The sequence below is a fragment of the Panicum virgatum genome, chromosome 8N (genome assembly GCF_016808335.1).
Source record: "Panicum virgatum strain AP13 chromosome 8N, P.virgatum_v5, whole genome shotgun sequence".
Lineage (NCBI taxonomy): Eukaryota > Viridiplantae > Streptophyta > Magnoliopsida > Poales > Poaceae > Panicum > Panicum virgatum.
The window spans coordinates 41637974-41653649 of record NC_053152.1 but is presented as its reverse complement, the minus strand read 5'-3'; the positions used below and the strand labels follow the sequence as shown (position 1 = coordinate 41653649).

Sequence of the window (15676 nt, the reverse complement as noted above, 5' to 3'; positions counted from 1 at the left end):
GGCAATTTTATTCATCGAGAAGAAAATTATTGGATGAAATCAATATTGATAATATGATCACCGACTGACTTTATATCTAAAGATGTTAGAAGAAACTTCTGAGGTAGTATATAGATTGTTTGATATTAATATTCTTATACAATTTAAGTGTTTAGTGGTTTTATTTGTTGTTGTTGTTGTTATTGTTATTATTATTATTATTATTATTATTATTATTATTATTATTATTATTATTATTATTATTATTATTATTATTAAAGGGCCTATACTATAAATCTCGCCTCGGGCCCCTGAAATCTCAAGACGGGGCTGTTCGTGTGAAAAAGAGTTCAAAGAACTAAGGAAGCAACCCAAGGGAAGCAACCGCGTGATTCTGCACCCACCCTCTGGCCACCTTCGCTCCATTCAGTGGTCCATACTACCAACTATATGTCATGTCTCATTCCTTCAAATCTTCTTTCCTAATAGGTTGTACACGTACTTGATGAGCACTCATACTTAGCACATTAGCAAGTTCCTCTCGGTCCCGATATCTAGACATCTACAACAGATCATAAGTTGTTTTCTTTTAAGTACCATTAGACCCCTACCTCGGCTGGAGAATTTTCCATAAACTCCCTGAATCCCTACGGCAAGAAAACGGGAAGAAAAGCACGTGAAAATGTGCTGTGAATCGAACTACCACTTTTGCATGAAAAAGGATCGGAGGAAGAAGCTCTGCAACTGCAAGGAAGCAACCGGTGAATCGGCAGCCAGTCAGCCACCACTCCACCGCCCACCCACGCGTCAACGCGTGGCACCTCCTCCTCCTCACTACCCCACCGTAGCCAGCACATGCGCATGTGCCGGGGCGGGCCCCCACTTCCCTCCCCGTGCCACTGACGCGGTTCCGGATAAACCCCCCGCTGGCCCACCTGATCGCCCGAATCGAATCCGCACAGCAGCTGCCCAACACCACCCCTGCTGCATCTCCCTGACCGGTGGGGCCACCGTCAACGCATGGCCCCACCAGTCGCCACGCTACGTACCGGACCCCCACCGGCCCAAACAGCCGCGGGGGATCGGAGATCCCGGCCCGTCTCGCTGCCAGGTGGGCCCGTGCGTCGGCGGGACGCGGCCCGTATATAGCGCCGCCTTTCCCCACCGCGGCGGCGTCGCCTGCCTACCTCGCCGCGCTCCCCCCAAACCCCCGCCCCCGAAAACCCCCAACTGCGCCGCGCGAAACCCTAGCCGATCGCGCGGAATGCCGGCGATGCCGAAGCCCCAGGACGGCGACGTCGAGGCGGCCGTGCCCGCGCCCGCCACGGTGGCTGCGGGGAAAGCGGGGCCGGATCAGGCGGCGGCGGAGGCCGCGAAGCCCGCGGGGAGGAAGGTGGCGGAGGAGGAGGACCCGCGCCTGCGCTGGGCGTTCGTGCGCAAGGTCTACGCGATCCTGGCGCTGCAGTTCGCGCTCACGGCGGCCGTCTCCGTCGCGGCCTGCCTCGTGCGCGCCGTCCCGCGCTTCTTCGCCACGGGGCCCGCCGCCGCCGTCTGGCCCGTCTTCATCGGGATCCTCGTCTCCCCGCTCATCGGTGCGCGCCCCCTCCCCTCCCCTCCCGTCCCTAGGGTTTCCGGTTCCGTCGCCCCCGCGTGCTTGGTTTGGTTCGGCTGCGGTGCGGAAATCGGAGCGGGTGGCGCTGGGTAATGGGTATAACGCTTGCGGTTGATCTGCTGTGCAGTGATGTTCCCCATGCTGAAGTACCGGGAGAAGCACCCCACGAACCTGGTGCTGCTCGGCGTCTTCACCCTCTGCTGCAGCCTCAGCATCGCCATGACCACCTCGACCAGCCTCGGTACGGGCTCGTGATTCCACCATCTCCCTTTTCTCGTGTCTTCGCTTTCTGCTGTGATGTGGATAGATCAAGTGCAGCGGGTGGTGAAATTCTGGTGATTTATTGGGCCAATCTGTCATCTTCTGCTTTAGTTAGGGATGTGTGATCCTGCACTTTTTTTGGAGAGGGCGGGGGGGGGGGGGGGATGCAGTAGCTGTCAGTTAGATTGTTGAACAGAGCAGATTTCGGGCTCTGGGGGGTTTTGGTAGAGAAGAAGATTGGGGCTTCTTTTTACTTTTTCACGTAGGAATGGATGATCATCTGTAGGCCTACTAGTATGCAACTCTTATCAATTATGGTATTCTTCTGCTGCCAGCAGATAGATGTTAAATTACTCTGTTCCCTGCAAAAATTCAGGGTGGACTTGTGACCTTTGTGGAATTTGAGTACAATTTCACCCAATCTTTAGACTTTAGTTGTTGGCAGTGGTAGGATGGGCATCAGCTCAGGGTCAACTTTTTTTTTAACCAAATCCTGTGACTGCACCATATAAATGTACTATTCTTGCATGGCGAGGTCTTGTTTGCCTATGCTGATAGTTTTCTGTGTCATGGACAGCTCCTGCAATGTTTGCAATTTACACCATTGATTTCTTACTGTTGTCGCCATACAGAGTAATTATTTGCAATGGTCAATGTCCTGTATTAAGTCCATTGGCAGGTCCTGTTTCATTTCTCGTGGCATCATTTGGGTGAGTTGCACAACAGTTACTTTTAGCATAAGATAAAAATTACTTTTTACCATTGGCTTGTCCTATACTTTTTAAGATTTATCTGCACTATCACTCCTTTGCATGTTTTTACATGCATTCAGTATCAGGTCAGCCAGTATACTAGTTTTAAACCACCACATTTGCTGTGGTGGCAGTCATCAATAATATGTTGCCTTTTACATTTTGATGAAGATGCATGAGTTGGTCTTTGTTACATGATCTCTAACTTTTTACTTTGTGATAGAACAACTGGGTCCGGATCATCTTGCAGAACCCTTACTGTATCTACCTGTAACATCCCAGTTTTCATCACGATTAAGGGGGAGTGTTGAAATTTATAATGCAAGCTTCTAGAAGGTTCTATAAAAATAAAGATAAACAATGGCATAATTTTGTTCACCATGACAAGGTTCTAGAATGTTCCACAAGAATCATAAGAAGACAAGAAGTTTGGATATTTTCTTGTCATGGTAAAATTTAGAATTTTCTAGAATTAGATATTTGTAGGGAACTTAGATATTTGTAGGGAGCTTCCTAGATTGTGACAAGTGTCACTCATCCAAGAGGGTATGGGTGCCTATATAAGGAGGGTGCCACCCCTTGCTATGCCATACTACTCCACTCCATCCCACACACATCCAAGGGCATGGTAGAAGTGAGCATAGATAGAGTGTGCTAGGTGTGTTCCTTTGTTGCTTCAATAAGGTAAGCGTCTTTATAAGTGTTAGTCTCCCGGTTAAATTTAAGTACTTAGTGTATAAGTTGTGATCCATCGAAGGTTGGCTCTGCCACCCGGGATCACAAAAGGGTCTGGGCTTCATCGAAGGTTGGCTCTGCCACCCGGAAGCCAGCTTCATCTGTTGGTAGGCTTTGCCTCCCGGAAGCAAAAGGCGGCTCTGCCGTCAAAAGGACCCGGTACACTAAGTAACTAGAAGCTGACCGACGCCGCCGACGCGTACGCAAGCGAAGGCAAGTTTCATCGACCCCTACGTGAGCGGTTGCATCCATGTGAGGACGTTTAGCTGTAACCTGGGTCTAGGATCGATCACATATACCAGTACTTGAGTGATTGAGTGTGCTCATGCATGCATCTGAGTAGTCATGCATATCCAGAGCTGAGAATAAGATACGAAGGGATCTGGCTGAGACCAGGGCAGCTGGGTATGTTGGAGCCGGCGCTACCGTGGTGGTAGACTGGCAGGTGAGTGCTACCGTGGTGGTAGGCTCGAGTTGACATGTTGAAGGATGGTTGTTGCCCTGGTGAACCTTAAGGACCGAGTTGTTTTGACATCTCACCTAGCTTACTTTAGTACGACCACAGGTTCCGGTATGGGCCGGACTTAGCCTAATCCCACTGGTTAGCCTGATGGTCGCAGGGATGGTTTACGGGTATAGACCATTGGGGTCAGGGCCCGAGGGTTTGTGCGGCCGGGCTGGGGCGTGACCACGGCTGGGTGTCGGCTATGTCGGTTGTCCGTTCGGGCAGCCGAGCGTGTGGATACAGTGTACGACCTCTGCAGAGTGTATAATCCATTCGAATGGTCCGTGTCCACGGTATGGACAGGCTACGGTGTGGTCCTGACAACTAGTGAGCTACCTATTGTGGGTTGTGTCGGGAAGAGTTGCGTGCCATTAGTTGCATTGCTAATGCATTGTGCTTAATGTGCGTCGTGCATGTCATTCCCCTCCCGTAGGGTGAGGTGGAGCTTGCTGAGTACTTTTGTACTCACCCCTGTTGATTTTTCTCCAGAGGATCCTGACTTTGTGCCAGAAGACTACGAGTAGATCGTGTCCGCACCCAAGCTGATCGAGTGGAGCCGTGATGGATGAAGAGCTAGTCCTCCATGTCGTTATGCTAGTTGTTATCATATGATTGTTCTGTGTAGCTTTGTGTTGTCACTTTACTCCTCATGTACGTGTTAAATAAAGCTCTGTATGACTCTAGACTCCACTTGATGTAACATGTATTATGCCGGATACCTTATTCGGTAATTAATACATGGTTTAGCCTTGATCTTCGGGTCGGGGCGCTTCAGGTGGTATCAGAGCCATGCTTGGCTGTAGGACGCGAACCGGTAGTAAACGATGACCGTAGGAGCCCTAGGATGGTCAATCCTTGAAAATATATTACTCCTTAAACTTTATCCTTGTTATGCTAACCCTACCCTTGAAAATCAGATGGCGGATGACTGGACCACCACCTACTGCATCAACGAAGATGGATTCCCCAGGGTGCTTTATGCTGCCACGGTGCGACTTGGTATTCCGGAACGACCGGAGTACGTGGGTCGCGAGTTCGTGGAGCATGGCACCGAAAGTTGTGAGGTCACTATCCATATTGGTGCCAGTGATAAGTACTTGGAGATGCAACCCTGGAGCGTCACCGCCACTAGAGCCCGTATGCCTGACACCATTCAACTTGCAGCTCGCAAGGCGCTGCGGTACCTGTGCCAGATGTTTGAATGGCACTTGGGTTCCACCCCCATGAAGTACTTTCCCCCGTTGGATCGTAACCGTCCTGCTTGGGCGGCGAGGATCCGCAACCTGGAGAGCCCCGCAGGGACAGAGAAGAACCCCACAGTTGTCGCTATGTCTGGCTATTTGCTTAGCCTCGACGATTTGTGCGACCAACTGCATCAGCGTGTGAGAGATTTAATCCAGCGTGCTGAGGAAGCGGAGTCCCGTTGGCGTAGGACTAAACTGGCCGTAGCCCAGGCAGAAGCCCGAGCAGCCGAAGCTGAAAGCCGCCTTGCCATGGCCGAAGAGAACCTTAGGGAGCAGGCAGATCGCCACAGTCAGCTCCTTAGGGGTGTCTACCTAGTGGACCGTGCCAAGCGCAAGGAACGCCATCCCAGGACTGCCGCGGAGCTGCCAATCCTAGAGGGAATTCCGCTATATTCCTCATCCCAACCACGCAGAAGGATTTGTGAATCAGTGCCGCCCACGTCTCCCGCATCTCCCCGAGATCCCGGAAACAGTGACCCCGAAGACCGTGTTGTAGGGTTCAGTAGTCGAGTCGTCCCGGCCGACCCTTAAAAGTCGAGCCGCGTTATTGTAAACCGTCGTGTCATGTATCCCTGCTTGTTTGAATGAATGCTTGTGTGGTGCTTGAGTGATTTGTTTGTGTGCATTGCGCGGTACAAAATATTTTATATATACAAATATACCCTAGCATTATACTAGGGGAGTCACCTAATCTTGCCCTCCTTGACCGTAGATGTCTCGTCGCTCGAGCCGAGTCCAGGGACTCCATGCTCAGGAAGACGGTGACGAGGTCAACCCGAGAAACCAAGCCCCTCTGAATGTAGCCCCAGAAGCACCAGAAAATGGACAACTACCGCCGCTACCTCCCCGTGCCCCAGCACCCATTGACTTGGCAGCCATACTGCAGCAGCAGAACCAACTCCTTCAAGTTCTTGTGACCACTCTCACAGCTCAAGCTCAAGGCAATCTTGGCAACAATAGACCTGCAATGCATCATAATGGCAATGGCAGTAGAATTGCAGATTTCAACCGCCTGCAGCCACCTAAGTTTGGAGGATCTGATAACCCGATGGAGGCAGATGATTGGCTGCGAGAAATTGAAATGAAGCTTGAAGTGGTCCATGCAGATGATAGAGACAAGGTTTTGCTCGCAGTACAGCAGTTAAAGGGACCAGCCCTTGCTTGGTGGCAGAGTTACCGGGAAATAAATGAAAACGCTAATGAGATGGTATGGGCTGACTTTGTCAAGATCTTCAGAGAACATCACATTCCCAGCAGTGTTATGAAGCTCAAGAGGGATGAGTTCAGAAAATTTCGTCAAGGTGGTATGACTGTGACAGAGTATCTTCATAAGTTCACAGAGTTGTCTCGTTATGCACCAGAGGATATCAATGATGACGAGAAGAAGCAAGAAGCCTTTCTTGGTGGGCTTAACCCTGAAATCAGGACCTTGGTTGAAGTCACCACCCACAGTGACTTTAATGCTATGGTCAACAGGGCCATCACCACTGAGAGAAACAGAAAGGCAGAAGTCAGTGAGCGCAAACGTCGGTTTGAAAGCAAGAAGCCCCAGCAGTTGGAGAAGTTCCAGAAGACCCAATATCCGGCTCACTCAGGCCCAAGGAGCCAGGGTACCTTTTCATTCAAAGCGCAGCCCGGTTCTTTCCAGAAGCCCACTCAGTCAGCTCCTGTTATGAAGACCCAGAGTTCCTTCCGTACCCAACAGACTGGCGGAAGTCAAGTAACCAATGTGAAGACCTGTTTCCACTGCCGCGAAGCCGGACACTACAAGGCCAACTGTCCGTATCTCAATCAGCCCGCCCCTTCTATTTTCTCCAACTTTGTTCAAGGACCAAAGCAGCCGACTGGAGCCAACCATGCAACACCAGCTAAGAGCCAGCAACAGTCCTTCGGCAAGGCAAAAGTGAATCATGTGAATGCTGAAGAAGCAGAGGATGCACCAGGAGTGATTCTCGGTGAGTTTCTGGTCCAATCAGCTCTAGCCTCAGTGCTTTTTGATTCTGGAGCATCGCATTCCTTTATCTCCTCCCACTTTGTGGAAAAGCATGATATACCTACTATAGCCCTTAAGAGGCCACTAATAACCCGTTCCCCTAGAGGTCATATACCTTGCCACTTAGGTGTCTTAGATATCCCTATAAACCTAAGTGGGGTAGTATTCCTTGCCGACCTAGTAGTCCTTACTTCCAAAGGGATAGATGTCATACTCGGTATGGACTGGCTCACCAAGCACCGCGGAAACATAGCCTGTGCTGAGAGAGCAGTGACAGTCACCAACCGCCAAGGGTTAACAGTCACATGCCAAATCCAGCCTAGCCTGTCAGACTCCATGGTGAACCACATCCAAGCAGAATCCCCAGAAGATGTGCCAGTAGTTCGGGAATTCGCAGATGTGTTCCCAGATGAATTACCCGGTATGCCTCCAGAAAGAGATGTAGAGTTCACTATTGACTTAGTCCCTGGAACTAAGCCTATAGCAAAGAATGCCTATCGGTTAGCAGCCCCAGAGCTTGCCGAGTTGAAGAAGCAGCTTGAAGAGCTTCAACAAAAGGGATTTATTAGACCCGCTGCTTCTCCTTGGGGAGCCCCAGTGCTCTTTGTGAGGAAGAAAGATGGAAGCAAGAGACTTTGTGTGGACTACCGTGATCTGAATGCAGTCACCATCAAGAACAAGTACCCTCTACCTCGGATTGATGACCTGTTTGATCAGCTGAAGGGAGCTAAGTTCTTCTCCAAGATAGATCTAAGGTCAGGTTATCATCAGCTCAGAGTGCGACAAGAGGACATCTCCAAGACAGCCTTCAGGACCCGTTATGGCCAGTATGAGTTCACAGTGATACCTTTTGGTCTGACTAATGCCCCTGCCTTTTTCATGACCCTCATGAATAAGGTGTTTATGGAAGAGTTAGATCGGTTTGTCGTGGTATTCATAGATGACATACTGGTCTACTCTAAGAGTGCTGAGGAGCATGGACAACATCTCAGAATTGTGCTGGGAAAGCTCAGAAAACACCAGTTGTATGCCAAGTTTAGCAAGTGTGAATTCTGGCTGCAGAGAGTCAGTTTTCTGGGTCATGTCTTAACAGCTGAAGGTGTTGAGGTGGACCCAGAAAAGGTCAAGGCAGTATCAGAATGGAAGCAACCAACCTCAGCCTCGGAGATCAGGAGTTTCTTGGGATTAGCCGGCTATTACCGGAGATTCATCGAAGGTTTCTCTAAGATAGCCCGGCCTATGACTGAGTTACTCCGGAAGGACACGAAGTTTGTTTGGTCTGAAGCTTGCGAGAGAAGCTTTCAAGAGTTGAAGAGGCGACTAACCTCTGCCCCAGTGCTAGTCTTGCCAGATAATCAGAAGAGCTTTGTCGTTTATTGCGACGCATCCCGACAAGGATTGGGTTGTGTGCTTATGCAAGAAGGAAGAGTTGTAGCGTATGCCTCAAGACAGTTGAGAGCACATGAGCAGAACTACCCCACCCATGACTTGGAGTTAGCTGCAGTGGTGCATGCCCTCAAGATTTGGAGACATTATCTGATTGGGAATAAGTGTGAAATCTACACGGATCACAAGAGCCTGAAGTACATTTTCACCCAGTCAGACCTCAACCTTAGACAGAGAAGATGGTTGGAGTTGATCAAAGACTATGATTTGGAAATTCATTACCACCCTGGAAAGGCTAATGTGGTGGCTGATGCGCTCAGTCGTAAAGCATATTGCCATCACTTAGTCACACAATCCCCAGAGCTGAGTGAAGAAATGAGGAAGTTGAACCTAAGGGTTGTACGCCGCTCTTGCAACTATAACCTTAGTGTCCATCCCGTCCTGGATGACCAGATAAAGGAAGCTCAGATGGAGGATAAAAGATTGGTATGGATTAAAGGTCGCAACAGTGAAGGCAAAAGCCCCAGATTTCAGAGTAGATAAAGATGGAGTCTTGTGGTTCAAGAAGAGATTATGTGTGCCTAAGCAAGGTCATTTCCGCAGGACCATCTTGGATGAAGCCCATAACTCAGCCTATTCCATTCACCCCGGCACTACGAAAATGTACCTGGACCTTAAGGAGAAGTACTGGTGGAATGGTATGAAGGGGGATATCGCTCGATTCGTCGCTCATTGTGATGTGTGCAAAAGAGTCAAGGCAGAGCATCAGAAGCCTAGTGGATTACTCCAGCCATTGCCGATCCCAGTATGGAAGTGGGATGAAGTTAGTATGGATTTTATCACCGGTCTACGAAGAACCCAGAGCGGTCATGACTCAGTTTGGGTGATTGTTGACCGACTCACTAAAGTGGCACACTTCATCCCAGTGCGTACCACTTATGGAGGTGATAAATTAGCCAAATTATATATTGAGCGTATTGTGAAGCTGCATGGAGTACCTAAGAGGGTTGTGTCAGATAGAGGCACCCAGTTCACTTCGAGATTCTGGAGCAGGCTACATGAAGCACTTGGTACAAAGTTGGACTTCAGTTCAGCCTATCATCCTCAGACTGATGGCCAGACCGAAAGAGTTAATCAGATCCTTGAAGACATGCTAAGAGCCTGTGTTCTTACTTATGGCAAAAATTGGGAAGACAGTTTGCCATATGCAGAGTTCTCTTACAACAACAGCTACCAGTCAAGCTTAAAGATGTCGCCGTTTGAAGCCCTCTACGGGAGGAAGTGTCGCACACCTCTCATGTGGACCGAAGTCGGTGACCGCATTATTGAGGGCCCAGATTTTATTAAAGAAGCAGAAGACAAGATAGCAGAAATCAGAGAGAATCTAAAGGCAGCTCAATCCTGCCAGAAAAGTTATGCCGATAAAAGAAGACGTACTCTCACCTTCGAAGTTGGAGACTATGTGTACCTTAAAGTTTCCCCAATTCGCGGCACACGCAGATTCCAGGTACGAGGAAAGTTGGCTCCACGTTACATTGGACCTTTCCCAATTATCAAGAAAGTGGGAGCGGTAGCCTATAAACTTCAGTTGCCAGCAGAGATGTCAGATGTACACGATGTATTCCATGTGTCCCAACTCAGAAAGTGCTTGCGAGTACCAGAAGAACAAGTGGCCCCAGAGACAATCGACCTACAGGATGATCTCAGATATCAAGAGGTACCAGTAAAAATTCTGGACACTGTGACGCGAAGAACCCGCAACTCAGAAGTCAGGATTTGCCGAGTTCAGTGGAGCAGGCATTCGGAAGCAGAAGCAACTTGGGAGAGAGAAGACGCGCTCCGAGCCGAGTTTCCCAGTCTCTTTAGTGGTGAAGCTGAATCTCGGGGACGAGATTCAACCTAAGTGGGGTAGGTTTGTAACATCCCAGTTTTCATCACGATTAAGGGGGAGTGTTGAAATTTATAATGTAAGCTTCTAGAAGGTTCTATAAAAATAAGGATAAATAATGGCATAATTTTGTTCACCATGACAAGGTTCTAGAATGTTCCACAAGAATCATAAGAAGACAAGAAGTTTTATATTTTCTTGTCATGGTAAAATTTAGAATTTTCTAGAATTAGATATTTGTAGGGAACTTAGATATTTGTAGGGAGCTTCCTAGATTGTGACAAGTGTCACTCATCCAAGAGGGTATGGGTGCCTATATAAGGAGGGTGCCACCCCTTGCCATGCCATACTACTCCACTCCATCCCACACACATCCAAGGGCATGGTAGAAGTGAGCATAGGTAGAGTGTGCTAGGTGTGTTCCTTTGTTGCTTCAATAAGGTAAGCGTCTTTATAAGTGTTAGTCTCCCGGTTAAATTTAAGTACTTAGTGTATAAGTTGTGATCCATCGAAGGTTGGCTCTGCCACCCGGGATCACAAAAGGGTCTGGGCTTCATCGAAGGTTGGCTCTGCCACCCGGAAGCCAGCTTCATCTGTTGGTAGGCTCTGCCTCCCGAAAGCAAAAGGCGGCTCTGCCGTCAAAAGGACCCGGTACACTAAGTAACTAGAAGCTGACCGACTCTGAAGTGAGTTGGTGTAGATCCTTAACTTAGTAGGGCCACCTCAAATTCCAGCAATCACTAAAATAAAACTTAGGATGCAATTAAACTAGTAAGGTGAAATAATACTAATGTTATACGAGGTATTACATAACTATTAGGTAAACTATTTTATATTCTTGCCTTGCATTAGTACATTCGTTCCCTCCAGTAACCAGCATACGCATGCTTACACCTATGACAAAAATCATCTCGTTTCCATAAAAGTCTCTTAAGTCACCGTACCATGTCATAATTCTCAGACAATCATGACAGCGCCTACCTCCTTTGCCATAACTTCATCATTCCCTGGAAGCCACAGAATACCCACACCATTGACCTTGAAAAGACCCGTCATGGCAGCACTCACCTCCCTAAAGATCGGGGTCGCCACGCACAGTGCCGGCCGAGATTTTTTCTGCCGAACCGCCTCACCCGCTCGCTCTCGCTCGCGCACGCGCGACACGCCGGCCCCACGACGGGACCGCGCACTGCCGCCGGCATCATGCCGTGCCGCCCACTCCCGCGTCCCCACCTCGCCCACGCCGCTGCAGCGTCCTCGCCGGCTTTGCCGCCTCGGCGCTCACGCCTTCAGTGCTGCCACTGTTCGCGTTGACGACAAGCTGCCGCAGCCCACGCCGTCGCCCATCCTTGCGCAACGCCGCTGCTGCTCTCCTCGCCTATAAAAGGAGCAAGGCCGTGACGAGCCCCGTCACCAGCCCAAGCACACCGAGCCGCTTCGCTCCACCAGCTGAACCACTCCTTCCGAGCCCAGCTCACTCACGAAACGAGGCTCCAACAATTGATCCTCTTCCTCGAGCTGTTCCGCGCCAAGGTGAGATGGCAGGCAGCTCCCCCGACCATTAACTCCACTAATAAAGGCCCAAAACTCCCACCAGGCCGTGAGCACTTAATCCAAATCATTCTACCAATCAATACTGTAAACTCAATATCTCCTTCATATCAACTCCTTTTCACGAAACTCTTTTTCCTAAACTCTCCTCAAATCATATATTATCTATTCCTCCTATTTTCATCTCCATTTGAGCTTATTTTATTGTTTGCTTGTGTTGTTTGCCGGTTGTGCCGTTCTCGCCCGTAGATCACGGAGTGACCGAGGAGGAGCCTGCCAAGGAGCCAGAAGACCCGTACCACGAGCAGGAAGCCGCCGCCGCCGACGCGTACGCAAGCGAAGGCAAGTTTCATCGACCCCTACGTGAGCGGTTGCATCCATGTGAGGACGTTTAGCTGTAACCTGGGTCTAGGATCGATCACATATACCAGTACTTGAGTGATTGAGTGTGCTCATGCATGCATCTGAGTAGTCATGCATATCCAGAGCTGAGAATAAGATACGAAGGGATCTGGCTGAGACCAGGGCAGCTGGGTATGTTGGAGCCGGCGCTACCGTGGTGGTAGACTGGCAGGTGAGTGCTACCGTGGTGGTAGGCTCGAGTTGACATGTTGAAGGATGGTTGTTGCCCTGGTGAACCTTAAGGACCGAGTTGTTTTGACATCTCACCTAGCTTACTTTAGTACGACCACAGTTTCCGGTATGGGCCGGACTTAGCCTAATCCCACTGGTTAGCCTGATGGTCGCAGGGATGGTTTACGGGTATAGACCATTGGGGTCAGGGCCCGAGGGTTTGTGCGGCCGGGCTGGGGCGTGACCACGGCTGGGTGTCGGCTATGTCGGTTGTCCGTTCGGGCAGCCGAGCGTGTGGATACAGTGTACGACCTCTGCAGAGTGTATAATCCATTCGAATGGTCCGTGTCCACGGTATGGACAGGCTACGGTGTGGTCCTGACAACTAGTGAGCTACCTATTGTGGGTTGTGTCGGGAAGAGTTGCGTGCCATTAGTTGCATTGCTAATGCATTGTGCTTAATGTGCGTCGTGCATGTCATTCCCCTCCCGTAGGGTGAGGTGGAGCTTGCTGAGTACTTTTGTACTCACCCCTGTTGATTTTTCTCCAGAGGATCCTGACTTTGTGCCAGAAGACTACGAGTAGATCGTGTCCGCACCCAAGCTGATCGAGTGGAGCCGTGATGGATGAAGAGCTAGTCCTCCATGTCGTTATGCTAGTTGTTATCATATGGTTGTTCTGTGTAGCTTTGTGTTGTCACTTTACTCCTCATGTACGTGTTTGTTGTGGGGTTCTAGGGGTACCCACAGCCGGGTGGCGGAACGCACCCGCCTATTCCCAGTGAGGGAGTACTCGGGGAAGTACTAGGCGATGGGGCTGGATCTATGCTGGGACAAGGACTCAAGAACACACGATTTAGAGTGGTTCGGGCCGCCGGAGCGTAATACCCTACGTCCACTGGGAGATGTATTGTTCTTGGTAGTGTGTATGAACCTATCCTCTGCTGGCCTTGGCTCTTGCCCCGCCTGAGGTTTTCTAGCGGCGCCCCCCCTTTTATAGATCAAGGGGGAGCGGATACATAGAACGTTGATGCCCCGACAGGTGGGCCCAACGTGACTGTGGCTACAGTGGTAGCGAATCTTTACTGCTGCTCCCCTGACTCAGGGGGGTCTTTTCTTGTCCCGTCAACTAGGCGCCCGTTGGAGTAGCGTAGCTTGCGGCGTGGCCTGCTGAGGCTATTATGTAGCGTCATAATGGGCGAAGCTGAGCCGTCGTATCCATCTGGTAGACGCAGTATGGGCGGCGCCAGCGGCTCCACTGCCTTGGTAATACGCGATCAATAATATCCCATGGTCAATGAGACGCCTCAGCTTCTGTCATATCAATGCAGACGTTCACCTACTGCAATAAATGCAATGGTGGGTGAACGTTGGCATGGAAACCCAAACGGCCATGTCTTGCAGACACGTGGCGGCCCCGGACCACCCCGACGCGGGGCGTCGAACTCTTCCCTTAGCGAGGGGTCCGGTTATTATATAGGGGGTCCGGGACCCCATGAGGGGTCCGGGACCCTGCGGGGGTCCGGTCTCCTCGGGGAGGTCCGGAGCCCCGACTGCTTAGGCACGAGTTCCTGCCTTTTCCGGGACACGTGGTGTCCCCGGACCTATCTCAACTGAGGATCGGTCCAGGCCGCTGCTGGGAGAACAGGATGCCGGACTGCAGGGGTCCGGCTGTTTGGATGTAGTTAAGGATAACTACAAGATCCTTGCCTAGACACAGCAAGAGGGGGTACCCCAGTCCTGGGGTACCGACAGTGTTAAATAAAGCTCTGTATGACTCTGGACTCCACTTGATGTAACATGTATTATGCCGGAGACCTTATTCGGTAATTAATACATGGTTTAGCCTTGATCTTCGGGTCGGGGCGCTTCACTACCATCTTCAAGTACTGGGCTATGTTATATTTGTTGCCTGTGAGTTTTAAGTGCTGAATGCTTGTGTTTTTGTTGTGAGGGAATCCATGTCTCTCATTTCTTATGTTATTAAAAAAACAGATGATCTGAATTGAATCCAACTTCTTTTTCTGATTTGTTCTTCATATCAAGTAAACCTTGCGCAATTTTCATGCATATTCATTCGATTCTGATGAAAATGTGAAATCCATGGCACATTGCTTTATATTGGACGACTCTATATCTGAAATAAATCTAACTTTCTTCTGTTGGTTTGTAAAAGTGAAGAAATCTTATCAGCCCAACTTTCAGGCATTCTAAATGTTTTAAATTACTCTCTAGTTATTACTAGTGCATTATGTCTTTTAGGAAGCCGTGTATTTTTTTTATACCATGGCTGATGAAGTGCAATTCTTGTGTTAATATCAACAGGCAGAGTGGTTCTGCAGGCTGCCATCCTCACCGCAGTTGCTGTTCTGGGGCTCACCCTCTTCACCTTCTGGGCTGTGAAAAAGGGCTACGACTTCACCTTCATGTTCCCCTTCCTGTTCACCTGCCTCAACGTGCTGCTGGTGTACCTCGTCATCCAGGTTTGCCTGCCCCATGACAACGCCGTCTTCCTCTTTCTCACCAGATCCATCTTTCTCCGTGCCTCCTGTTTGGCATACAGTGTAATGTTGTAATCCACTGGACCTCGCAGATCTTCTTCCCTGTGGGAAGGGTCGGCATCACCATCTACGGGTTCCTGGCCACCCTGGTGTTCTCGGGCTTCATCATCTTCGACACCCACATGCTGCTCAAGCGCCACACCTACAATGAGTACGTGGTCGCCGCCATCTCCCTCTACCTGGACGTCATCAACCTCTTCATGGCCCAGATGTCGCTCTCCCTCCAGTGATCCATCGCCGGTTTCACCTCAACACCCCCACACTGACTTCACCTCGCTCGTCGCGTGTACATGCTGCATCACTTCACATACCTTCGCAACTCTCGCTGCCTCAAGTTACCAAGTACTTAATAGTAGCAGTAGCACTATGGAGCTGGAGATTGATATGTAATTAGCCAAGCTCTAGCTGAGATTGCGGTATATATGACCCGTTGCACTTAGATAATCGTGGACCTTGAGATATCCCGCTCTTCCGTGCTTCGGCACCGAATGGCTCTGATTGTTAGTCCGCTGTTGGTTCTGAAACCTTAATGGAGATCCAAAGCGCTCCTCGATCGAAAACCTTAATGGAGATCAAAATTACTCCTATAGCTTGTGTGTTTGCTGAGTGTGGTTGCTCTGCTGCTTCTGTGCAGCAG

At 49.9% G+C, this 15676-nt stretch overlaps 1 protein-coding gene across 1 annotated transcript; it reads left to right on the top strand.

Moving 5' to 3' along the window:
* Window positions 1–1152: 1152 nt before the first annotated feature.
* LOC120686363 (protein LIFEGUARD 4-like) lies at window positions 1153–15628 on the top strand. The gene is made up of 4 exons (XM_039968564.1): window positions 1153–1571; window positions 1719–1832; window positions 14804–14961; window positions 15072–15628. The coding sequence occupies exons 1-4, from the start codon at window positions 1244–1246 to the stop codon at window positions 15267–15269; spliced, it is 798 nt and encodes a 265-aa protein (XP_039824498.1). The 5' UTR covers window positions 1153–1243; the 3' UTR covers window positions 15270–15628.
* Window positions 15629–15676: the final 48 nt, after the last annotated feature.

What these genes read in the sequence shown, in the direction of transcription:
- LOC120686363 (XM_039968564.1), top strand. Translation starts at nt 1,244, where the DNA reads ATGCCGGCGATGCCGAAGCCCCAGGACGGCGACGTCGAGGCGGCCGTG. An exon ending in CCTCGTCTCCCCGCTCATCG is followed by an intron (nt 1,572 to 1,718) that starts GTGCGCGCCCCC and finishes TCTGCTGTGCAG; the next exon opens with TGATGTTCCCCATGCTGAAG. An exon ending in GACCACCTCGACCAGCCTCG is followed by an intron (nt 1,833 to 14,803) that starts GTACGGGCTCGT and finishes TAATATCAACAG; the next exon opens with GCAGAGTGGTTCTGCAGGCT.